The sequence below is a fragment of the Rhea americana genome, unplaced genomic scaffold (genome assembly GCF_003343005.1).
Source record: "Rhea americana isolate MKP2758 unplaced genomic scaffold, rheAme1 scaffold_14, whole genome shotgun sequence".
Classification (NCBI taxonomy): domain Eukaryota; kingdom Metazoa; phylum Chordata; class Aves; order Rheiformes; family Rheidae; genus Rhea; species Rhea americana.
In genome coordinates, this window is record NW_028185483.1 from 6,471,114 (window position 1) to 6,498,635 (window position 27,522).

Genomic DNA, 27,522 nt, shown 5'->3' on the forward strand with positions numbered 1-27,522 from the left:
ATGGTGTTTAATGCATGTACAATCAACTTTGCAAAAGCGGACAATGAAACCACCCTGACAATCACATAATAATCGCACGCTTGTTTTACATCCACGGAATTCTTTGCCTTGAATAATTTCCAATTAAGTAATAATCGGGCTTTATGCTTGTTAAAAAAAGAAATCTATTCCCTATGCAGTTTCACTCACTTTAGTGGGACTATTCATGAGATAAAGTATAAGTGAGGAAGGGTGCTGGGATCAAAATCTGTGCCCAAATAGGCTACCCGTTTCTTGCTTGAAGCAATACAAAAATTCATCTCTTTAATATCTTTCTATGTGCTGAGAAGGGTCATAAATATCATGATGTAAAAAAATGAACACTTTTTAAATAACACTTTCAAGAATTTGAAAAGGGGATTTATGATATCTGCAGTTTTTTAGCTCTAGCTTAATATACTACAATTATTACAATAATTGTAAAGTTACACACCTACAGAAACTGAGTAAACAGAAAAGGCTACAAAGCTGGTGAAAAAACTAACAGTGAATTAAAGAAAAAGCCCTATAGGTAGTAATAAGCTAACTAAATAGGTCCTTACAGGGTGACACAAAAAAAGAGGGAAAAAAGCCCTCCAGTATTTCTGGATGCATAATAGAATATATGCTTTTCATTTATACATTTAAATTCTCTGTATTGTTTTCTAAAAAAAATCCTACAAAATAAGTGTAGAAAACTGTAGAGAGCGAAGTCATTGCACGTGTACAATATACACTGAATCCAAAAGGTACTTTGCAAGTATCAAGAGATTAAACCTAATAATTAAACCTCTTGTAAAGCACTGATGGTTTATGCAGAATCATTTAATCAACTGCTAAAAGCAGCTATTTTTGGAGGAGAACACTGAGGCTCTTTAAGAGCACAGAGCCAGAATGTGAAATATTTTGTATAGATGATGGACACTTTATGCACAGAACACCACAAAGCAATTTGTGCAAGCAAGCAGCAAGCTGTAGTTACACCAGCTGAAAGGGATCAGTGGCAGCACATTTAATATCCCTGCTTTTATGAAAATGACACAGAAGTCAAAAAGTAGGCTTTCCCTTGCTTTGCTTTTGTTTAYCAGACACCTCTAAGGATGCTCATGGTTTACTGTTCTCTCATGGGAAGAACTGTTAAACTTCACTACACCAAACTATTAAACTGGTAATCTAGAGGACTAGCTCAGACAGACTGCTTAAATTCTAGGTGGCTACAATTAGAGTGAAAACAATACTGCTTTCGATAATGGCAGCACAAGTGTTAATGCAATATTATATATAGAACATTTCTTTGGGGAAGAGAGAATGTTAAAAAAGAATTATTAATTAATACGCAATTAAGAACATCCGCTACTTGAGGACTGGACCTGGTCATTTATCAGTTATTAGTTATCAGTTTTGTGAAATATTGAATATCTTCATTGTGTCTTTCACTTGTAAAGGCTCAACATGCTCTGAAAGTGCTGATTTAGCCTCATATAAAATGTATCTGAAATAAAATGAACAAACAAGCAATGCATATATTTCCAACTAAAGCAGTGGGAAGCAAGTGAATAAGCCTAAAAATGTAAAGACTCGGCAAGAATCAAGGACCACAATGATAGCATATCAAAATATCTTCCAGATAACAATACAAATTAAGGAAGGGAATTTTTAACAACCTCAGAGATGATATACAGAGAAATAATCTGTAGATAAGGAAGAGAAGGAAATTTCCTTATGGAAAAATACGAACAAATAGCAATGGAAGGACTGACCCCACTGTGCCTTGGTACCTCAGCTGCAGCTGGGAGAGGCTCAGGAGAAGGGAAGTGCTCAAAGGAGCCATTAGTGGAGATTCTCTCCCCTCATCTGTCAGAGTTTTGCTGCACTGACAGCAGCTCTCTGTCTCTGTTGTGACCCATTGATCCTTTTAGCTCTATCACAGATTTCCTACCAGATTTTCCAGCCATTAGGAATTCCTCTTTAAGAGATATTCTTTCATGCCTGGGGGCACTAAGGAAAGGCACCCAAGGGCAAAGCTTTGGAGGTCCATAAGACAGCTAAGGCTTGACCTATTGCCATCGTACCTCATCCCTCCACCATGGAGAGTAGTAGTGTCTGTGGGTAGTGTGGAGAGAATCTGCCAGGAAAGGAGACTTTCTCCATGTAGATCTGGGATTTTATTTTCAACAGTAGTTCTCCCTTCTTTTTCTTGCTTGCTTTATTTTCCATTTAGCTGATTTCTTTTTATATCTATCTTCTTGGAAAATTTTACTTTACTTTACACTCTCCACCACCATGTATAAACAAGTGTGTAGATATATTTTGGAAGTGCCTGCACAATAGTTGTCTGTGCACAGACCTTTTTTGTTTTTCTTCTGCGGTTGTGTTCCACCCTTTCAGACTTTACTGCTGTTGCATGGCCTTATATTAACAGCAACTACCCCTGCAGTGTTGTGTCCCACAAGCCTCCCACTGGCTGATTTATATGTTGGAGAGAAAACGAAAGTGCAAAAAAGGTAGAGACATTGGAAGAGTGGAAGGTGTAATACTTTAAGTCTGAAATAGTGCTTACTCTACTCCTATGGCAGTGATGCTCTAATAGTGAACACGTTATTGCCATTAATAAATCCATTCAGATCTCCTCTCCTCTCCTCTCCTCTCCTCTCCTCTCCTCTCCTTCTTTTTTAAAATCAGTTAAAGGCATTATATCAGGGTCTGAAATAAAATGAGGCATTTTTTTTACGCAGCTTAGACTCCTAGTATAGAGTGTTAGATCCCTTATAATTTAAAACATAAAATATTTCTTTCTCGCATGATCAGAGTCTACTGGCCTGTTCATTTTAGTTGATGTTAAACTTAATATGACAAGCTCAGACTTAATTATAAAAGGACTAATCTAGTTTTGATTCACAATGGACCTAGAAACCTAGCAGAACTGGAATTTTATCACAGATCATGATTAAACACAGTTATAAAAGTGAATCTATCCTCTGTAGTGTATTGTTAGAGGAGAGACATAAACCGATGAAGAATGTAATAAATCAAAATGCTGCATAATCCACTTCCATGCCTGACTCTTCCACATTTCCTCATATGTATTAATGCTCCTTATAAGTAGCACTTGATGACTTCAATAGTCATACTTGGCAGAGTAATATATTCTCAAATGCTAATCAACCGAGTACTTGCCTAATCTTAGCTGCTTTTTTTTCAGACTTTGATATTCATGGTGAATATGGTAGTAAAACTTAATTGAGACAGTAATAAATACTGGGTGTATTTGGAAATGACATGGTTGAAAGGAAAACCAACTCCAAATTCTCTGTTTTCTACATCTTGGTGTGTTAGGCTAGGGTGAGAGAAATCCATTTTTTCCTATGACCTCCTATCTTTCAGAACTTGATGCTATAGGAAAATATTGCTGCAAAAGGTGTGCTGATCTTCTGTAGGCAATATGCCTGTTCCTCCCCAGCTTGAATTCAGTGTCCTGTTTGCCCATAACAGATCTGACTTTCTCTTCTGACAGATGTTGTTTCCTCTGTTCATCACTCTGCACAGTATAATCAGTTCATAGTAAATTAGAAGATTATTGGTAACTGAGCACAAATCTTAATGCACATTACAAGTACAATTACATTGAAAAATCCATGTCTTACATGAGTTATGAAGTTTACACCTGATAGCAGTGTGAGAAGCAATCAGTCTCTTTGCCCTAATTGCACATTATGCCATTTTGTTGTTTGGAAGTGCTGTAAAGACATTTCTCTCCACAAAATATAGTATTTCTTTGAAAATAGTTTAAAGTTACTTTTCTGACTATTTTAACATTTAAATTTTAGGAGCTTTCAGTACTGCCATTTTCAGTTCTCAGCTGACAGATTGTATTGGAAACCTAATATGCAAGTGAGAGTTCTCACCTTCAGCTATTCGCTGCAGGCTACTTCTAGTTCTGTGGAGAATGAAATTTTACTGGAGGAAATGAGGACAGAAAAGTTAAAGATATGATATATTTTAGATTTTTTTAATCCATACTTTATCTGATGGAAAATAAAAGCAATAACAGGTCCCAGAAACTAGATAATTAATGATATGAAACCTTTACTTGCTAGACTTTTGATCTGAATCCAGTTCCTGAGGGTGTCTAGTTGGCCACCTTCTAGCTGTATTAGAGCGATCTACATACACATTCTACACTGCTAACAATCTGAGATGAGCAGGTAGCCTGAAAACCAGTTCCTAATGGATGTATGTCATCATCTCTCCCTGCAATGTAGCTGGTATTAACTGAATTTTCATTGGCAGCTTTTAGCAGAAGGATTGAATAGATACAGAAGTGAACTACAGTGTTCATGCTCTAGAGACATGGAATTATTAAGGCATAAATGAGGCACCCTGATGAGGAGTATTCCTGATGAGGAAGCTTGAAACATGGCCCATTGTATCCTGGTTCTTATGTGGTTAAATAGATCAGTGTATATCCAGGCTGTCAAACAAGAACCTTTATCCATCAAAATTGGAATAGATTTTTCATACAGAATGCAAAAAAAAGAAAGTACTGACTTCCTCATTTTAGGAAAGGATTTTATAAATGGCATTGTGTGGTTTGTATTTATGTCTTTCAGTGAATAAATGCTGTCAGTTTACAAGTGAGAGAGTTTTTTTCACAACTAGGATCAGAAAGTTAAGTGGAGATATTTCTATTTTGTGCATGTCCAAAAATATAGTTTCTAGCTGAGATTTAACAGTTCTTTGGATGATGCACAAATCAGAGTAGAACATGGCTCCCTCTCCTGGAATGTTTTTGGTCCTACAGGGCTAACTGTAGTTAAAAATCAGTAAAACTTAATTTAGAAAGTAAAGCAATCAGATATCTGGCAGGAATATATGCAAAATAGGTTTGTGGACTAAAAGTCTGCTAGTCTCATGTTTCAAAGTATAACTGTTTTTGAAATTAAAAAGAACTGCCAAAGACCATATCTGCCAAAGATAAAGATCTGTATCGGTACTAACACCTTCAAAGTTGGATATTTATTTCCTTGTATGTAAGCTTACTGTCTAGTATACTACAAGTGCCTCCAAAACAAAACAACATACAAATAGAATATTCTAAAATGGCACGAAAGTGTAGAAACAGATGAAGGACAACGAAAGAGTAGCTTCCTGGGTGATAGGTTTCCAAAGAGATAATTAAAATAGGTCCATAGCCCAGTGAAGTTGATGAGAACATCCCCATTGGCTTGAGCAGCTTTGAAGAGACTACGCTGAGTTTTAATTCTATGTCAGATGTTAAATATGGACAGGGAAAATAGCAGAATAGCACTTACCTGAAAACATCATCATGTGTTGAAAGTTCCTGGGAATCTTTTGTTTTCGACCCAAGTTCAAAAGGAAAGAAAGTGGATATATGTTGCATGCTCTTGCTACGAAAACTGCCACCTAGAATGTAAGATGTTGAGGAAAATGGTGGAGGAACAACTGACAAAAATGGAGCTAACTCAGTATTTCTCCAAAGTTAGCTTAAAAGTGTAATTAAAATACATATGAGATTATCTCACTTAATATTTTACATACCACATGAATTCTTTCTGGTTCCAATTTCATTATAAAACTGCAGTGGCAGAGATTGTCTCCCCAGACATCCTGGTTTTAAATTCATCATTATATATTCCACTTCAATCACTCTACTTCTGCTCATCACATTTATATCACATGTGACTTCATCTTCAGTCTTTCAGTAAAATGCCCATCATCAATTGCGGAGATGGCATTATCTCCTTCAGCAGCAATTTTCAAAGAATAAATGTGCTTTTGGACATGATTACTTTCTTATTTCCTGACAATTCATATTGTCTATATCCCATACTCTTTGCTTTTTTTTTTTTTCTTTTTTTCTTTAGAGATTTTTAGAAAGGAGTTCTTTATTATTCCTCTGTGGAGCTATCACAAAAGTTGCCTTAATTAGAGACATGAGGGGCTATTTCAGATTAAAAACCAGACAGTCACACTCCTTATAGAGACCTTTAGCAAGTTCCATCCTCCTCTTGTCTTGTGACTCTTTGGGCTCAATTATGGTTCTAAGAACCTGGACATACTGTGGTTGTAGCATAGAGGAAGCCCCTGAGTGGCAACGTCTGGATGCATCATACCTGCAGGGCCAGGAGCTGGCTTAAAGCTCCTGTGGACTTGGGATAACCCCCATGTTAGCTATGGTTGTCTCACTTGTGGACTGTATGTCCTGAGTTCTCCACTCTGGTACAACCTGTCAGCTCATAGTGAGAGGAAACAACAGATCCAGGTCTCCACAGTGCTCTGCAACACAGTCTCCCACCTGGGATGTTGAGTGCTGCTCTCACACTTAGCTGCCCCCCCTGCTAGGAGTCCAGGGTGCAACACTGGACTTGCTGCATGGTGGTGGTGGTGCACGATAGGCTCCGAGGGTCCTCTCTGCCCTCTGTAACAACCTCTACCCAAGGGAGCTGTGGTACAGTTAGTTCTTCTTACTCTTTTGGAAAATGCATGTAAAAATTACTGCAGGTAAACTACAGTCTCAACTTTCAAAGCTGCTGCAGTTCACCAAAAAGTGATAAGCAAAGGGCTGCTGCTCTGAGCCAAAAAGATTCATTGTATGAACTGTCAGAATGAAAAAAAATGCTACCACTGCACAAGTAAGCAATAGGCTTTGCTGAGAAAATATGGCAGTACTAAAGACAGAGCCTCTTTTTTCTATCCACCTCTGAGGCACTCTTCATGATATGAATAATTCCACATACACTAGAGATATCAAATACAAAGGCAAGCTTTGCACAATACAGGACTGTTTGCTTTTTAAGGACTTAATATCATTCAAATAGCTTTGGGAGAGTTCTACGTACAGCGCATATCTATTTGGAGGAAGCTCCACAGTTCTGCACTGGCTCTGGATAGGCAAAAAGATTTTCTGTGCCAGCAGATGTCCACACAGATGTGCCCCAATATATATCCCAATTTCCCACTCCACCTCAAAACCTAATATCAAGCCCAGTGGCAGAAAATCCCCACTTGGTTTAAAGCTGTTTGCCTTGTAGCATATCTGCAAAATAGCAGCTGCCAGAAGACTGCTCACTCACATGCACTGAGCCAGATATTGATATACATGTGATGAAGACGGTTGTCTTTGGACCTGATAAAGAATTGATTTTTAGCATGTAAGAAACTGATGGGTTTCCTCATGTCAATCTTGCTCACATGGAACACACATTCTTTGTACATAAATATATATAAATACACACACACACATACACATATAAATATATAGTTATTTGAAGCAAAGGATACAAATGCACCAAATATAAACAAAGCGTTGAAGATATGATTTTGGAATGTGAATAGTGCGAGTCCCATGTAGCAGAAGATGACATTCTCAGCCAGGAAATTCATGAACTCGAACAACTTAAAAAGAGAGAAGGAACATAGTTATGACTCATGTCTTGAACTAACTTCTGTTCATCACATAGTTAATCACAAATATTAGCTTGGAATACAGAACTGTTTAGCTAGAAGGAACAGAAATGTTATCTGTTTCAAGGATGGATTTTAAAACTGTTCAATTTATTATACAGTGTATGTGATTTAGTTGATAGTGCTTTTAGCTTTAAAATCATTGTTTAAAAGCATCTTTTCTCTCATTTTCATATGATTTGCACATAAGCTTCATACAGACAATTGGTAAAATATGTGAAGAGCAAATGAGTTATACAAGCCTCAATGCAAATTGCAAGGAAGCTGAGAGAAGAACTGAACTTCACTTATGTTTACACAGATGAACCTGGGAAATGAATCAGACTGTGATTACATCAGTGACTATGCACAAAACAGTGATGGGTATGTGCCCCTGCCAAGAGAGGAAAAGTTTTCTTAAGTGGATTTTTAAGTACCTGTGCCTCTAAAATGTAATATTTTCTTTTTTATTATCATGAATGTTATCCTGTAGATAATTCTTATTGCACTGCATAGATATCAGTATCAATTACTCATTTCAAATGATTCTATTTCAGCTTCCATTTAAACATATTATAAAGTATGCCTAAGATATGTCATTATGAAAGGATTTCTTCTGTGAAACAAAACAATACAAAACAAAACAGCTATTTGCCTTGAGGGGATGTTCTTGATTGCATTTGTAGATGATTATATAAAACGTAATATAAAACACAAATTTTTGTATTAGCTAGATCTAGAAAAAAATCAGTCATTGCTACCTAGTACAAGAGAAGTGAAGATGAAGACTTTACTCTTCTGAAGTCACTTGTGGGCTCAGGAGTCTATGTTAACAAATCCAGATACAGAATTAGGGCCTAATTTTGTCAAGTCTGTCTAAAAACAGTCATAAATTGCTCTATCAGGAATGTTACTATGGAGATATTTCTCTTCATCTTCAATGGGGCTTATGTATTTTTTGTAGTATGTTTCTGCTTCCAAAAATAAATATCCAATAAGATTCACTAAGATCTAACAAAAGAAAGATGAGAGCTGCCTGAAAAAATATTTAAAACAAATTTCAGAGGCAAAATGGCATAACCCTCAGTAGTATAGGGGAAGATATTTGGGACCCATGGCGGCACCATCACCTGTCCCCAGCACATTCCATGGTACCTGTTATGTGCTGCACTGCTGAACAGCAAAATTAACATAAAACAAAACACAGGAAATATTTGCATTTTAGAAGATTTACATTTTATAATGAGAGAAACCAAATGTCAAACCAGACTCAAATTATGTAATCTTTGACCTATAGCAATCACTATGATAACTTTTTGCATTTCCATTTTGGGAGCAAACACGATCCCACCTCTTGGTTGGAATGTCACGTGACAGATTTTTCTAATGCTTTAAAGAGTCCATGACAGGACTACATATGTATATATTTATATATGTGTGTGTATATATATGTATGCTTATATGTGATATCTAAATCTATTTTGAAGAAGGAGCACTACTATGAGGAGTGGCAAATACATATTTTAGCTGTTGGGATAAGATAAAGGTACACCAGAGTTTTAAAGCTGAATGTTGTCTCACTCTTCAGCTGCAAAATCTCATTCAAGACTTAAAGAAATATAAAGTCCGTCAATTATTGACTCATAAAAAAAATCTGGAGCTACAGGTTTTTTTTTTTTTTTTTTGTCTAAACTCTTCATAGACCTACATTTTTGAAGAAAAATAGATTTTGCTATATCATTCTTTTTTTATATGCTTTTGCACAGTAGTCTTCAAGAGTAAATTCAAGGTCTTCACTCTCGCCTGAAGTGTTTTCATGACATTACTGCTTTTAGACTTCTCACCCCTTGTCTCCCTGCAGTCTGGTCAGGACGCAGCCCTTTTGTACGTCTCATAAATTCGGTGCTAAGTTATGTTTCCCTGCAACTTCACCTTCTTTTCTAGCTAAAAGGAGTCTGTTTCTTGCTACCTTAATGCAGTTTCAAAACTTCAGAGTGACTTCAGTAAGTGATTCTTAAAAGTATAAATCTTCAATTCTTAACTATGTATTTCTAATGAACTTGAGCAATGTACACTTTGCTCACTGGGCCAGTGTTTTCAGCGCAGCCAGCATGTATTAGTTTTCTCGGCCCATATTTTACAGCGTATGTGGCACTTTCCAGCCATGTCATCTGTATCAGATAAATGCAACACTGTAATCTCTTGCAGTTCTCCAATCAGAATCATTTGCAAAAGCAAGTGCAATCCAAAATGCATTTTTCTGTGAATATAGCTGCTGAACTGTCCTATTTTTTTAATCTATAATTTCTTAGTATTTTGATCTTCCAGTATCAGAACACTGTCCACTTCCTAGAAGATTAAATCTGAACCAGTTTAGCTCCTTTGTATAGCAAAAATCCAGGTTCTATTTCAAGAACTAATTTAGAACTGACTCCTTCCTATTGCAGTCACAACCCTGATACGGTTTCTTATGAGGAAATCAGCTCCTCGGAGTGGCAAGACTAGCTTGTCAGCCTCATTCATAAAGTCTTATGTGTCCCCTATAGAGTTTGCTCCCTCTTTAAAAGCATATTACTCATATATTGCATTTATTCATGAAGTGCGGCCAGTCAAATTTCTCACCCTGACTTAACAAAAAGTATTAAAAATGTCAAGTGCTTCAAAACTAGCTACTGTCACAAATAAAGCTGTATGTAAATATCTTTTCCTGGAACACAGTGTTTATAGATATAATTTAAAACTCATCCACTGTCCTCCAGATTTCCCAAGAGTTTCAGTTCGTTCACTGTTTTATTCCTGTATTCAGCACATTTTTTTATTTAGCGTTTCTTCAATTTCTGTGTTTTGTTCAATAGTTATACAGAGCTCACGGAGATACTCCATTAAACATCTAACTGTCAGGGCTGTGTAGCGCAAGTCTCATCGGAACAAAACAATTTCTTGTAAAAGGATCTTGTGAGAACGCATTAAAGGAACAGCTTCCACAGAGGCATATTCCCAAATGCTTTTTGCACCACCGTTTGCTGCTGTTTCTGCCACTATTTTAAAGAAAAGCTGTCAAGACCGTTCTATAATAAGCAGAAGAATAGAAGGCATAAGCTTTCTTCTAGAATTCTTAATTTCCTAGGACACTCAAGGATTTCCAAGAAGAGTTGCACCATTCACATCAGCCTCGGAAAAATCCCCTTTTTTGTCTGAGTGTTCATAAGCAATGTCTGTATTGTGGTCCATGGTCTATAGTTTACTTAAATGACACTCAAAAATGTGTTTTATATTCAACATACATGTTTGTAAGTGGGATTACTTGCATGAAAAAAATTAAATAGGTGTCAGATAATAATTGTGTTCTAGGAAGTATTTTGTCCATAACCTTAAATTCCCTTTCATCACCTCCCACAAAGACAACCAACCTCTTTTTAGTGTAAATGAAGATGACTTTGAAGTGCTCATATGCTGTCATTAGTTTCCCTGAGGCTGCCAGAAAATTATACTAGAAACCATTTTAATATACACATAGTTATAACACATTTTTTCTGTATTAAACCAAAAAAATCTCATTTGCAATCAGCCATTTCTACCTCTCCACAACTCTATGAAAAGGCTTTACAGTAAAAGTTCTAATGATTTCCTAGTATAAACTGGAAGTAATCTCAGCATATTTCAGAGCAGACTTTTGCCAAAGATTCCATATTATTTTTTAATATTAATTACAGTGGAACCAGTGCAGAACCAACCCATGCATTTGGTTTAGGTATTAGCAATGTGAGCTGCTGACACTGGTATTTGCTTTGTTTTGTTTATTTCCTCTGTAAAGGGTAAACATTACAAAAGATTGATGATAAAAATGTCTGTTAAAGTTGACATTCATTTATGTAAAAACGCCATCCTTCACCAAATATGCTGAGGCTTTACGTTATTCTTAGCTGTTGTAAATACTAAGAGGGATGTGCAAAAAGATCAAGTTTCAAGTTGGGACATTCTTCTGGGAAGTGTCACTTGCAGTTCAGTTTGCACTGGCAGAGGAAGGAGGGAATGTGAGTTACCTATACCTTGAGCCTTGCAGTAACCTCTCAGCTTATCTTATACCAGAATTTAATTTTAAGTCAAGTGAAACATATTATACAATATAAAAACTGTATTAATTTTATCTTTTGAGCAAGAAAAACTTTCATTTTTCCTTCCCCTTCCTTATCTCCACTCCCACAATTAGATTCAGGTCACTTAGGGAAATAAGCTACCCCAAATGGGTTTTGCACGTTGTTCTATTTTATAGAAATACTTAAATTTTCACTGAATGTTAGAGAGATTATCTGTCTAAGTAATTAGTGCACCTGCAAGATGGGACACGCTCAGTTGCAATCTCTACTGCAGTAAAAACACAATTCTTTAAAGAAGCATCAAAAAGAGAAAATAAGCATATTTTATACCACAGTCTCCTTGTGTTTGGGGAGAAGAAAAATATAATGTTTCTCAAATCTCAGCATTTTTAAACAGCATTATTTCACCTTAAGGGAATATTATTAGTACTAGACTATTGGCTAAAAGCAGAACTTTATTTCAAAAACTTCTTTCCAGCAAAACTCTGTAACTTTTATTCACTAACTGTTTTAGACTGAGCATTCTTATATTCTTTCAGTCAATTTAATACCGCTTGAAGGAAAGTCATCCCTATCTACGTGCAAGTCCTCTCTACTTGCATCGATTTTGCTAGCAACATCTAGGAATGCCACCTGTCTAGGGGCTACATCTTACAGCAATATATTCCTGCAAGAGAAAGAGAATAAAGAATTTGAATAGTCCAACAGCATCTGCGAATCTGGGGTATAATATTGACTCTAGATTTGGAGATGACAGAGTGCCCAAGCAGTCAATATTATATGATAGATATAAAATTCATGATATCTGAATAATGCTATTAAATTGGAACACAGCAATCAAAAATGTTTCATGAAATCATGAATATTGATAAATCAATAATTGATAAAAACTCCTTTTCCCTAACTATTTTGAATTAAAATGCAGTGAGGATTCAGACTGCAATAATTTTTATAAGATTCTAGAAGCCTTTATTATAGCCTAATTGCTTTATTTAATCCTCTCTTTTGATTAGAGGTTTCAAGATCAGAAAAAGGAGGTTTGAATTAGACACTCTTGCCTGTAATCTTTATACAGGTGTAATTAATCTTTGCAGCATAGTCATATAATCCTAATTTCTAGAATAACCTGCTTAGCTGAAGAATCAACAGAAGTAATTCAAATTCATTAAGTTCATTACCAGAAGATAAACTTGTTTATGGTGCTATCCAAGCTTGTTGGACTGTAAACAAACTAACAGAGGGAGATCTTTATGTCCTAGGGCAAAATTCTGAATTCTGGCTTTTTTTATATATATATGTATATCAGTAGGCTTTGCTATTCAATTCAATGAATTCAATAGCACTGAACAGCAATTTCCCTGGAGATMTTCAAGGCCYGCCTGGCTGCAACCCTGTTTAACATGCTCTAGGTGACCCTGCTGAGCAGGGAGGTTGGACTAGATGATCTCCAGAGGTCTCTTCCAACCTTACTGATTCTATGATTGTATGAATTTTGCCCCAACAGGTTTATGGAAGGCACACAATAACTTCCTATTTTCCTCTAGACCTGGGAGGTTTAGAAGGTTTCTAAGAGCTGAGGAAGAAGTGGGAAAGTAAAAGGTAACATAAATGAAGAAAATCTAGCAGCAAGGGAGAGGAATAGCCAGCAATATTTTGCATTTTCACAATAATGTTCATTCTTTGTGGCACAATCTAAACACCTCTACCAAAGTCCAGTGTGGGAGAAGCTTGATAAATTATTGGCACAGAAAACACTACTGATTAACAACAGTAAAGAAAAAGTGTTGGTCTCAGACATCAAGGAAAATCCTTTCTATTATTAAAAATGCCATGGGTAAATGAAAGGCTTTGTTGAACAGAAAAGTTTAAACCAAAATTGTTTAAAATTAGGTAGTCAAATTCAGACCATTTTTTTGTTCCTAGCTATTGGATGGAAACTAGAGAATGATGAAAAAGAGGTCTGAAGACAATTAATAGTGGTGTTGGGATCTGGGAAACTAATTTATATTTATCTTTTGTGTTTCTCATTTATGATAGAATTAGAGAAATTTCTGCTGATGCTTCATGAAAAAAACAGCAAATCAATCTCATCCTCCTCTTTTCATCTGTTTCAAGTGTTTTTTCTGTTTCTTGCCATCACAGTCCTAACCTCAAACGATCAGTTCTATTTCTAAGGAGGACAAATAATTTATTCTGTTTCAATATGCTGAGAGGACATATTCTCTAATACTAATTCTTCAAGTAAGTTCAAAAAAACCAATTTTCCTTCCCTGACAGTTTTGGATGTTTAAAAAAAAATCACTTGGTCTTTGAAATATTAGGAGCTAGTAACCAATGAGAGAGCCTTTAGCCTATCAGGGAAGAAAAGGCTTCCTATGAAGTCAATGATGTCTTTTAAGTCAAATTCCATGCTTTCTGTCAAGAAGTGAGACTGTAAAAAATTATCTGATGCTCATCACTCCAACTTTCCCATCCCATTGCAAATCCAACATATTGCAAGACAGTATGTTTGCTCTCTTTGAAGCTGTTCTACAGAAATTGTTGCACTGTGGGCTCTGTTTACCCATAATGATGGCTCTCTTTACAGCCTTTTCTCTGTGAAAAATGTTAAAGGAACACAAAAGAAATGTTAAAAGAACCACAAATCAGGAAAATCTCTCTTTTACCTTAATCTAGAAAACCAAGAAAGCATGTGCTTGACTTTTTCTGCGTTGTTTTTATTCATTGCCTATTTTAAGAATGAAAAAACTTACTAAATCACTTCTTTACTTTCTGTGCTGTGGATATTTGCATACGGTCTTCCCTATATGCGCTTATGTTTTGTCATAAGTCTGTTAATAGAGGTTCGAGGGGAAAGGACACAAGACTGCTGCCTTCTAACCTAGAGACAGCGCATAGTCCAAGAACTATTCTTGTTCAAACTGGTGTTGAATACCATGAGATCCTGAACACGCTAAATTCCATTTTACTCTTAAAGGCTTATTGTTCGTAAGACAACTCTTAACTATTCTACCCTGTCAGAATATGATTTAGAATTTCTGAAGCAGGATATAGTGAATTAGTGGGACCTAATCTGTTCTTACATGGCAGAGTTTGGAGTAGTGGCTTGGATTTTTTTTTTTGTTGTTGTTTTTTTTGTTTTCATTTTTAGGATCATCCTTAATCAGCTTCCCTGCCTCTTAATGTGGGATACTGTTCAGGAATTCATGATCCATTTGGATAAAAAAAGCATGAGAAATCTGGAAGATGTAATTTACAGAGTTAAGGGGAAAGGCTGGCTCCTTGCATAGACACAGACCTAAAAAGTGGGGACAAGCAGCTAGTCACCCACAGGAAGGAGAAATGCTTCAGAGGCCACTCTTCAAACCCAGTGTGGCAAGATCAAAACAGGCACAGTAACAGCCGTGGCTGCAGTAAAACTACACGATCTGCAGAGTTACATGAATCAGCTCTTTGATTCTGCAGGAGCTTACATAGACCCATGAAGTCTGACTCTACTGCGCAGATGAAGACATGTACAAGTCTCATTTGTGATTCAGGGCACCTTTCAAAGAAAGTACAGCATGTGTCTCTGAAATTCCATTATGTCTTTCTTCATTTGCCTGTGAAAACGTGGCCCATAGCTTTTAATTCCAATTGGTAGAGCTTAGCCAACTGGTGGCATCTGCTACTGTGCTGTAGAGAGCAAACTATCATCTTAAAAAAGGACTTATTAATATTTAAAGAAAACGTTTAATGTTTAAACAGATTGTAAAACCTTTAATGAGATGATTTGGAAACTAGTTTGCATATGGCATTATGAGCTGATAGGTTCCCTTAGCCGACCAGCATCAAAAATGACCTAATTTTTCAGTAAGATAATCAATACTTCTCTATAGAAGTTTTTCACTACAGTTCGAGGTTCCTTCAAATCGCATTTGAGCATGTGTATTTTTTCAGTTTGTGTGCTTAAGTTGTTTTATTTTGTTTTTCAAGGGAAGATCTACTTTTTGTAGTTCCAAAATACTATTTTTATTCATGGGTGTTTGTGGGTAGAAGATACTATAATATATTATTCTGTACAAAATGTTGATGACAAAGCGACATGTGCTTGATGGGAACCACTGAGGATAGAGTAAATCTGCGTGTTCTCAGTAAAGAAATCACTAAAGTTGGTATGGAAAAACAGAGGAAAAACAGGTTGAAGAAGCTCTAGAACTAGATATACAGATGAGATTTCTGTTTGAGGACTCCTAATATTTTCAGTGTTATTTTGAGGACAGCAGTATTTCTGATACAATAATAATTCTGCATCTCTTCCTGTGAAAAACAAAGGATTTTTAAATTATGCAGCTAATTACTGATATTAGTTTACTTGTACTTTTTTTTAGCTGTTTACCATCCACCTTGTAGCACATAGCTAAAAAAAATGAAACAGTGAAAGCATTTCCACAGAATTGTAAGGGGAACTCAATGTAAAAAGATTGCAAATTAACATTCTTCTAGCATGGTTAAGTAATCAGGAACATCAGTCAGATAATGAGTGATTTTGTTAAGAAACTGAGATTGAAAGATGTGGTAGTATAATTACTTTTACAGAAATCAAGAATTTCATGTGTTCTTGTGATTCTCCTCGTCAAACTTACACAGTAAGCAGCTTTAGCTTTCTTTATAGCATTTCAGTGTTTCATAGGGTTCCATACGATCTTGTGGTATATCTGGTCAAACAATGCACCTGACACATTTCCAATCTTCAGCTTTTTCTGATAAACACAGAAAATGGCTGTGCAGAGCACTGGAACTCATTGTATGCTTCCTGTTAACTCCAGTCCATTTTAAATGTAATAATTACTGCAAGCATTGCACATGTGGTGCATATTTAATTAGAGATAAGAAGGCAATTTATAAATGAGAGCAACCTGTTTGCAACCAATCTATTGCCTCTTGGACYATGTAGAGACACATTGAGGCAGCAAGCTAGGATAGTGCAGCCCAGGAACAGAAGATTTTGCTAACTTGCCTGTGGAGTGGCCGGAGCTCGTTAGTGTCCCAGCAGGTAAACCCAGAACTTATAAGWGCAAGGCTACATGTATAATGACAGCTAGTGCTTAAAGATAGTGAACTGTATGACTTTTTAAAAAGGGGTCTAATTGTGTGACTGCTGGTAATTTCAATATATGTTAGGCATCTTAAAATTATCAGAAATTCTGACCTGCAATTGCTGATACATGCTCTTAATAGCTAGGTGMTAAAAGCAGCATAAGGTTGTCTGTCTTCTATTTTATTTTAATTCTATGCTTAAATTTATGATTTTTATAATTTTTCTCTTCTGGAAAGAAAATAATGTGGGGACATCTCTTTAAGGGGGCAGAAGTAATTTCTTGCGGTAAAGAAATRTGGAAGGCAACTACAGTCCTTTGATGTGATTTCAGGGTCTGAGGTTAGGCTAGAGGGGGAAGTGGACAGACCTCTTGCTTTCTCTTGGGCCATGGCAAAATGAGGGCTTTGCTATAGCCCTAGTCTCATCCCCCTGWAAAAACAAGTGTGTGTGAAAGCTAGAAGACAAGATCAGGTTTGCTTTGTAATGCAACTTGTTCCAAAGTGTTTACCTTCAGCAATGCTGACTACAACATGAACAAAAAAGTCCTAATACTGTTCCACTGGGGATAAATTGTCCCAAGATCCCATTTTATTTTCTCATTCTTTTATAAGAATGAGAAAAGCTTTTTCAGACCTTTGTACTGACTGCTGTAATTTGGTCACCTGGACTCTTTCCTCAGTAGCAGTGCCTGGAGTCTCAGCCTTTATTGCTTTTGAGAACGTGGATGGATTCAAGGAGACTGGAAACTAGTTTTTCTTTTGTTCAGCAGTAGAAAGGGAATCATTAGATAGAAGGGGACAGTATCCATCAGAGCAAACTTCTATACTTAGTCCCCACTTAAAAGGAAGAAAGTACTTTATGCTTACAACCTGTCTAATGGTAGCTAGGAACTCACACTCCATCGGAGCCTGCGGTCAAGGATCCCTTTTGGTTTAATGTTTACTTTTTGAGAATGCTGGACCTGAGTGCTATGTATTACTTAAACAGAATTTTCAACTTACTGTTAGAAACAGTATTAATCATCAAGTATGCCATCCTATTTCAGACAACCAGTGGCACTCAGAAGGTAATGAAAAATCATTCTAGTAGGAAATCTTCCTGCAGGTACTATGATTGTGCTGTGCTGGGAAAACAGATTCCTCCTGCACAATACTTAYGGTGGTCTTGTTTCAAAGATAACTTTATTCTATGTCAGTCTTTCTCTCTGATAACCATTTATATGGGAAAAAAATGATGTCTTGCATTGCCTTGTTTTCTTGAGTAGCGCTCCTAAGCAAATCACAATAGCCACCAAATAGGTTGCTCAAAGCAGAAGGATTTGAATTATGGACTTGTATTTTATGGTGATTGTTGTTTTGCTAATTATTGAGAGCAGTTTGCTACACATAAGGTTTTCCTAATTCTAGAAATAATACTGATTTTTAAAAAATCAAGAGACAGCATTGTAACTGCCATTAAATCTTGATGTTTTGTGGCTTTTTTTTTCCTGCCAGAAGTGTAAATTAATTATCTATAAGTGACCAACGTCTGATAACAAAAGGTAGTTGGCACTATCTAGTGGTAAATTTGTATAGGCTGTATGTTTTAGAAGTATGCCTAGCTCTAAACGCTTTGCTTCTAAACRCTCTTATAAACAGCGGGACCAAGCCCACGGTGCACACTCAAGCCCTGTGTGACTGCGGAGGCTTTAAGATGAGCGGCACTAAAACCATTTAATTTTGCGCAGTTTCTGCCTTTGACTTTGCAGCGTGGCTTCTCCCAAATACCATGTTGGTGTTAGGCAGCTGGGGCGGGAGCCTCACAAGCAGCAGATTGATGCTGTTTTGGYAGTAGGACATAGTTTGGCTTCTCCCCTGCTCCCACAACAAAGATTAAAAATTGTAGACATGGTTGCTGTTGTGGGCTTTTAACAGCGGTTACAACTCTGGAGAAAGCATTCTGCCACTGGACCAGAATGTACAGTACACTATTAAGAAGATTTATAAAACTTACAGTACATATTATGAAATATTAATGTATTATTTCTTAGGAAAAGATAGCTGATGGCAGAATCCTATAAGATACTCATTGTACCATGCATGTAGAGAAAGGAGATCTGTTGTGTCAGTTCTGAGTGTAGGTCTGCTTTTCTGTAACTTGTTTACAGGGATGTTTAGGCCAGCAGAAATGTAGTACAGTGACTGCATTTGTTCAGGGATGGTGCTTTGGCTGAACACAGCAAGCTGAAAAAGACTTCTGGTATCTCTTTGCCTTCAACTACTGCTTTGCTCCACTGATCTTCCCCCGCCCCCCTACACACTTCCAGTAGATCTGGACATCTCCACTGCTATACTTTAAGTTATGCTCTCCTGCTATGGTCAGATTAGCATCAGAAGTGAATCTGTAGTTATGGATGGAACGACATCGTGTCTAAAGAGGCTATTTTACAGCAGATCTTCAAGAGACTGTAATGATTTGATTTACAGTTTYTTAGAATTATTTTTTTATGACTGTTTTGCCAGCTTGTTTCAATTCATATGGTAAATTGACATAAAATTAAAGAATATGCTTATAAACRCAACACTTTTACACCAAACTTGCTGTAATACAAATCAGTTTATGATGTTGTAGTAGTAAGCTGACTCCCTTGCCTGTTTGCATGTTAGAAAATATATAGCTATATTACAAACAAGTTAAGTAAATTTTGAAAACTTAATATATTTTCAAGGCATTTCCTGGAGACAGTTGCTGCTCCTCTGTAAGGTGATGATGTTCTAAAGCTTCTGTGAAAACTTAGAGGAGAAGGGCCACAGAAATCTTAATGTGGCATCTTGTAGGTAGATACTGCACTCCCAGTGCAGCTGAACAGAACAGAAGCTTCTCTATAAAGTGGGAATTACCAGTGAGTTTGCTGTCAGAAACAGCAAAATATGTGGGTAGCTGTTTACCTAGTAATGTGTTTAGAAGGATTATTGCACCTAACTTCAGAAAGCAACCTTTATGAGCTTGTTAACACAAGTATTTGAGATGCCTTCACAAAGGTTAGGCTGGTGGAACGGAAGGAGRCAGCAGGGCAGTGCCTAACACAGCCTCTCCCAGGCTGGAGGTGCTTTGCTGTGCCTTCCAGCAACTTCCCTGCTCACACCTCTAGAGGAGCTGCATTTCAGTATACCCTTCCCAATTTACAACTTGCTGGCACTGTATTTTGCCTGAAAGCAGTGTTCTCCGTCCCTTTACACACTGATCCAAAGAGAGGTATTGACTTGTTCCCAAAGGGTTATGGTCATTTTGCTGCGGCTATTCCCTGGCGTTAAAGGTTGAAGCTCCTCTAAATAATACTCCACCAAACTGGCCTGGTCTTAGTTTGGCATTTGAGTGGAGCTGATAGAGAGCAGGGCAGGAAAAAAAAAAGTGAGAATGTCTTTTCTTCCTCTAGGAAATACAATAATGTCCATACATCCCTTTCTAGAGCTGACCTGTAGGGGTTTAGACTCTGTCCACTTTGAACAAATAGCGATTTCTACTTATCCTGCAACATCCTTCCCAGCCCCTGACTTACCTGTAGCTGAGTGAATGAACCCAACTCAGCTGTACACATGAAGAACATAGTGTAAAATATTGACTATAATGTGCCAAGATTTAGAAGCAACCGCTGTTTGCCTGCAGCATAACTTGGTTATGCTTGTATCTGTAAATAATGCACAGAATCAAGAAACTTTCAATTATGTCTTAGCAGTTGCATCTTCTCCTTCACTAATGATATATTGGATAAATTAAATATTCCAAACTCAGGAACGCTCTGTTGCTCTAACCTTGTCACCACTGAAGGTAGTGGCAATGTTAATGTTAAAATTGCTGTGACCGTATTAAGGTCAATGAGGATGACTCTAAGAATACTACTAAGATACTTACTAAGACGAAGAATACTTACTAAGGTACTTAAGAATACTACTAAAACATCATTATTCACATTAGAAACAACAAAAACACACAGAGAGAATATGTATAAATATTTAGTAAGACYTGGGATAACTGGATTGAAATCTGCATCTTCTCTAAATCTTTATCTCACTTTTCTTCTGGCAGTGTTAAAATAATCCATTGTTTGTGACAAGACTTGACTTTACTTTCAGATTCTGTAAGTTTTAGATGCCTGAAATACTACAATATATTTCTTTTCTGGAATGCTAAATAATGATTGGATGGATTAATAGAGGATGTAGGGGGACTAATATTGATATGGTGTCTTTCAATAGAGAAATTTTCATTTAAGAACCTTAAATAAGTTTTTCATTCTATATAGTATCTGAAGAAAATGTTACAAATCTTTCTTATGTATTCTCTTAGGGGAAAAATGATGAGGAAATATGAGAAACGCAGGGCTCAACATGATGGTCATTATTGTCATTCTGTTCTATACAGAATTTTATCATCAAGCTATGAAATTTTAACAGCTGGTAAATAACGTAAAGAAAATTATGCAGAGTGGAAGAGAAACATTWTAAAGACAAGTAACAATTTCACAATGTCTACTTAGGTTTAAATCTAATTTCATATTTTTTTTGTTGGCCTTAACTTCATCCTTAATTCACTGTCTTGTCAATGCACATTACAGCACACCAATCTTATTGAAAGATCTATCATACTGTAACAGAAAATATCGACTACTTTGGAATAATTCTGTAAATGAATTGAAAAGCTGTTGATTTTAGGTTAGAGCAATAAAAATGGCTTAAATTGGGAGCAAAGCAGGCTTTGTTCTAGAATCAGGCTGAGCAACGATATTCATTTAAAATGCAATAAAGTCATGTACAATTATGAGAATGCCAAGGGTACAGCTTAGTAAATTCTGTTTGAAGAGAAGGAAAGAAGCAGTGCAGATCTCACAGAAACAGCTGCATATGAAAAGGTAATCTATGGATTAGAAAATAAATTAAAGAATTCAAAGCAATTTGAAAACAATTTTTGAACCATACCATAAGGTAGGCTAAAGATTAAGAGTTTATGGGRGAAGGGAAAAACAGAATAGAAGAGGTGCATAAAACTCATAGGTCCTTAGAGAAACCAAGAATTCCCTTTTCTGTGTGTTCAAGGGTAGATTCAATTTATTTTCACTATTTTGTTTTGAACTTTTGAATGGGAAGGAGTAAATGAGAGAACAAGAACAAAAAAGGTATTTACATTTAAACAAAATGTTAGTTAATTCTGTAGTTGAAAAGATCGATATTTAATTAAAAAATACCATAGCACCTTCCTCTCCTTTCCTTCCTCCCTCTCTTGCTTTTTAATTAGTGCTTACATATTACTCCTGTAATCCTACAGTAAATTCAGAAGTGTAATAATTAGGCCTATATATCCGAAATCATGCAGATGAGTGCCTGACAAAGTCTTGTATTCAAATTGTAATGGTTATATGGAAAGGTGGAAACAGCATATGTAATTCAGTATTTCTGAAAAATAGAAATAATTGTGTAGTAGATATGTATGTTATTCCCTTATGATACAGTTTTCAGAGAAGGGCCCTATCCTCTCTTGGAATACTTTTGGAAAGCATCTGTATTCGCTAGGATGAAGAAAGGCAGCTGAGAGTACTTACTGTTCAGTAGCTAACATTTTAGTCTGGGAGTTCAAACCAGAAACTTCTGATTTAAAACCTGTGAGAGTTTGAGAGGAACTGATACTGTCCAGTAGTTTCTCTGTTGAACTGTTTTTGATGGAAAATTAGATTTTTTTTTGATTAAATTAAAATGAAATTGAAAATTTTGTAGAAAATCTTCATTTAACTGAAATATTTAAAATTGTGGAATTGCAGAAAGGGTACCAGATTGCATCATGAAAATTAGTCTTGGACCATATGTTCCCATTTTGCTTTAGGAGATAGTGTTGTGTGTGTGTGTTTTTTTTTTTTTAATGAACTGGGGTGCTTGGAACATATGAGGGAAGAAATTGTACATTTAAATGATTGCTCACAGGAGCCAAGTGACTAGTATAACATTATTCCTTGATTGAGAAGTATTTTCAACGTTGAGATGCCACAACTCCAGTACTGAGAATAGCCCCACATTTTCTGACATAATTATAACTGCAATATTCACCTGTTTAAGTAAAAACCAGAAACTCCCCCCCAAATTTTTTTTATTGTCTCTGAACTTTAAATAAAACGGAGGAAAAAAGTCCCTCTTTCTCTCTGACTGTGTCACCCTTTTAATGAGGCAGAAATGAAATGATTTCACTGCTCAAGGCTGTGGGCTGGCTTGCACAGTTTCTAGAGTCCCTTTGCAAAAATCCATATGGATATAATCTCTCAAACTATTTCCTTCTAATTTACCAGAGCTCTTGCATTTTTGTAATTTTGCAGCATTTTTGTACAGAAGCTGGTATAAATTATCATCAGCTTAACTTTTATCTCCTAGATTGACGTTTCAGGTCTCTTTGGAAGGACAGATTATTATATTTTTTTTGCTTACCCAGAAAATTGTTAATGTWTTTCTGGCAAAATCTCTAGTCTTTCCCCTGAAAAAGACATAAGCCTCTTCCTTTGCATTAATGAAATCCCATCCAGCTATAGTCTAGTGCCTCTACATACCCATTACGCCTGCTGAAGACACAAAGTCAGTTACTTCCATACTGTTTAGTACCTGTTTAGTTCTTGTTTTGGAATCTGGTGACAGGTTGTTGTAGGTGTAATGGGCCTGTGTGACTCCACAGAAAAGGACTGCAACGATACCTGTAATTCAAAGAAAAGGCAGAGTTAGTTAGTTAACTTTTTTTTTTTTAAGTTTTCTAGAAATCACAGAGGTCTTGTATCTTCTGCCTGCTCCATCACACACTCGTAGCATTTGCACTGTTGTGTATCTGTCCCAAGTGTGTAGCACAGTCCGTTTGAATTAATAAATGGCAAAATCTGATCATAATCTGACTGGTAGTTAACGAAGACTGTAATATAACTGTAACAGAAAGAACCTCATGCTACAGGAAAATTCTGGCAGCCCAGGAACAGAACAGGAAAGGAAAAAATCATGATGATTCTATTACATTAATGGTTTGCGAATACTTGGTGCTGGATGCCTATGACAGGGGAAAGCCATTTCGGTCTACGCCTGACTCAGCCTTATCGTAAGCAATGTATAGCAATCTGCAAGGCAGATAAYGTGCACTGCTTAAAAATGATGCTCTCGTAGGTGCAAGCTGCATTGCCCAGGATGACTGGGCCAAGGACTGTAGCTATGGCAGTAATTATGTTTCCCAGTCTGTGGTAGGTCACGATGAGCAGGACAGCAGGACTGTCAGCAATATAATAATATTATAGTGTAGTAATAACTTTTATTTTTGCATGCTTCCTGGCCTGGCCTGATTACTAACTCGCTAGGACTGTTGAGTAACTTGATTGCGATGCCATATTTTAATTAAAGTAGCTGGAAAAATGGTAACTACAATTTCTTGTCAGCCCTGGACCCAGATAAAGCAGGAGGAACACACAGAGAGGGAGAACAGAAATTCAAAAATAAGTGTCCACCAGTGACCCTACGTAAATGCCCACTCGTGAAGGAAGCTGYGTTTGGTTTTGTAAACTTAGGGCACGTCCACGCTGACAGTTAGCCGCAGAGCAGCTCAGGGCTTCCCTGTGTCCGTTCCAAGCGYCCTTCTGCCATCGCCTCCGCCCGCCTTCCCTGAAGCGCGCGGAGCGCTGGCCCGCTTCTGCAGCGACCGCTTCGGCGCCGAGGCAGCCAGCCGCGCCGCCGCGGCCCGCCCGCGGTCTCCAGCACGCGCACGGCCCGTTTCCCACCGCCCTGCCCGTGCTGCCCCGTTTTCGTGCCTTCCAGCCCTCTGCTTGCTGCGTCCGCTTAACCTGCGACACGCGCTGCCTGGCGTTCAAGTTCTCCCTCGTGGGCTTGCCTGCAGCTTGCTGCCTTTCCCCTGTTCCACTGCGCACGAGCGGGTTCGGGAAGGGCCCAGAGCGGGCCAGCCGCAGGCTCGGGTGAGCGGCGAGGCCTCGCCGAGCCCTGTGCTGCCGCGAAAGCCTCGGCAGAGGCGGGCCGGGCTCGCGGGAGCGCCCAGGCGGCAGCCTTCGAGCAGGGCTGCGCGCCAGCCCGGGGGCCCCCACGGATTTTCGGGGGCTTATCCAAACCTCTACCTGTTTGGATTTTAGCGCCCTGTGGCAGGGGAAGCGTCCTCCCTCCCTACAGCGAGGTGCAGCTCCTGAAGGAAGCATGGCAAAGAGAAATTTAGAAAATGCTGGGAGTACTTCATTTAGGGGATGAGGGGGAAGCAGAGCGTCGACACACACCAGTTAAAATAATTATCACCTTACTAGGGTTTTCCTAAACTTCTCATTYTCACTGGGTTGCTAAACATGCAAATATTGCCTAACAGCATCCAAGCGTCTCTTCTCTCTGGGAGGAGCTGAGGCCTGGCATTAACATGGAATTGATGGAACAAAACAGTATGGAATAATAAAAAAAGATGAATTTGGCGGAAAGGATAACAGCCACCAGAAAGAAAACAAAAGCAAACTTCCCCCTCCCCCCCGCCCCCAGCACTGTGGACTTTTTCTTTTTCTTTCTTTCTTTTTTTTTTTTGCTTCTGTTTCTATTTTAAATTTACCTGTACTTTTTCTACAGAACAGAATACAGCCAAGAGAAATTCCACTGAGCTTTAACTGCCCCATGTTTCCTTTTTTTTTAATGTTTATTTTCTATTCTCTAATATTTTTTTTTCTACCCACACATTTCAACTTTCACTGAAATAATGTGAGTAGAAGTGAGATTGTCACTACCTAAATATGTTCTGGGAAGTTCAGCTTTTTGATGAGGTCTAACWGTTCTCTTAAATGGGTCCAAGTCTGTCTGTCTGTCTTTCTCTCTCTCTCYCTCTCTMTYTTTTTYTTTTTGTCAGARGCTCTGTCTTAYTATACAGAAATGATTTGGAGAGTTTATAAATTCTCATGGCTAATTAACAGTGTTAAGAATATGGAATGGTATGCTCAAACAACGAAATTTCAGTTAAAAAGAATATGGCTAGTTGGTAATTTTGCTAAGTATCACTAGCTGCAGGCTCAGTAACAAGAATGGAGGTAGCATTTTCTGATTCACTTTTTTACATGTGTCGTCATCATGCTGAGTCTTGCATTTTTTAAATTTATTGTTGAATTCAAGTATGATTATAAAGTGCTTTTATAACTATGGGTAGAAGAGTGAGAGAACTGAGACAGTGATGTGAAATAAAAAAGGACTGATGGTACAATAAAAAAAATTCATGTTAAAATAGAAATAATGATCTGAATCATGCAATTATGTGAATGTAAACCCCCAAAATTTTTTGAAGAACCCTATTTCCAGGGAAGACTGGGGGGAATGCAAGGGAATATTTCCATTGCTACAACTGAAGGCTTACTCTGTTCCAGCCGTGCCTCTAACAGGAAATCTTCATTCGAAAGCTTAGGGAAAATTGTTGAAATGAATTTCCTTAAAAATCATTACTTAARAGTAAAGACCAATTGCATATTAATACAACTACAAAGGAAACAGGAGAAAAACACTTAGAGGCAAAAATGGAAATCTCATTAGAAGGAAAAGGCTGGATGAAGTCTGCRTTTCTTTGTAAAACTGTTAAAACTGGATCTTGAAGTTAGCTGGGTAGCAAAATACTACCTAAACAGAATGCTATCTGGATATGTATTAGGTTATTACATTTTTCCAAGCTTTCTTCACAGAACTGTCCTTCTTCTGACAGCATTCACTTTGACTCCACAAACTCATTTYTTATTTCTCTTCTCATTAAAACATGAAGAAACTCTCAGATTTTGAAGTGAAAAATGAATGACAGTCAGTTATCACTAAACCAATACATAAACTCCTGGGTTTCCTGAAGAAAAAAATCTGCTAATGTTAGAATTGTAAACAGAATGTATGTATTAGATGCAGTGAGGCAGAAAGTGAGATGATCTTTTTTACCAATCTAAAATGCTCAGTGATTTAATCTCAGGGTGCTAGATACCATCCCACTTATTCAATCCTGTTATATTGTTTCTTTTTTTAGTGGTGAAGTTAGCAACTACTGAGAGATCTAGTACTACAGTTCCTGAAACACAATGCTAACTTAAAGTAAATAGGGAAAAAAAATAGAGAAGAAATGGGAAATAACTTAAGTGCAATGCAGTTGCTGTTCTCTATATGCAAAGCTACTAGAAAATTTCATTAATAAAAATATGAAGAATGAGAAACCTCACAATAAAATGCTATTAGTTGTACAAACCTATCACTAAGGATTCAGCTGGAACTTAACCTCTTTGATAATGTGTTATAAGAAATAAAAGCCTACCACTGCATTTGATTTTTTTTTCACTCCCTATATAGCATGTAGAGAAATGGTTATAGTTTGTTAGCTGTTAGTACAATTAAAGAAATTATTCTTACATTAGTTTAGCTGAATTGTAATTGTAGTTAGAATTCTTTATAGCACAAAAGCTATTAATATCCAAACACAATATAGGACATAGGAGTAACCTATCTTAAAAGTATTGCTGTGGAAAGTGTGAACAATGGTTTATAAATACTGGTTTAAAAATGATTCTATGTCTTTGAGAGAAAGAATAAATGTCCTGATGGACCATTTCACAAATATGTAAAAGGAAATGTACCCTTGCTTTTTAATATCTGGCCCTAAGAGGGAAAACTGGAAGACAAAAAAAATTTGCCYTTTGTCAGAGAAGGGCAGCGTGAGTGGTGTGCTTTCAGTGCAGACCTGGAAGGGACCGACCACAATCTAAGCTTCAAAAGTTGCTAATCCAAGAGAAAAAAGTGACATTGTCTCCAGTTCTCAGGTCATTTCATGGTGAGGAAAGGAATTTGGGGGGGGGGGGGTAGGAAGGGAGAGAGCCACGAG

At 37.2% G+C, this 27,522-nt stretch overlaps 1 protein-coding gene across 1 annotated transcript in view; it reads right to left on the reverse strand.

Annotated features, from left to right (window-relative positions):
- The window catches only part of SLC9A9 (solute carrier family 9 member A9), a 208,924-nt gene that overhangs the window by 91,196 nt on the left and 90,206 nt on the right, over nucleotides 1-27,522 (reverse strand). Inside the window, exons 9-11 of the mRNA XM_085298643.1 lie at nucleotides 23,277-23,365; nucleotides 7,321-7,434; nucleotides 5,331-5,442 (exon numbers count right to left, since the gene is read on the reverse strand). Coding sequence (XP_085154769.1) covers nucleotides 5,331-5,442; nucleotides 7,321-7,434; nucleotides 23,277-23,365 — 315 coding nt within the window. The remainder of the gene's footprint in view (nucleotides 1-5,330; nucleotides 5,443-7,320; nucleotides 7,435-23,276; nucleotides 23,366-27,522) is intronic.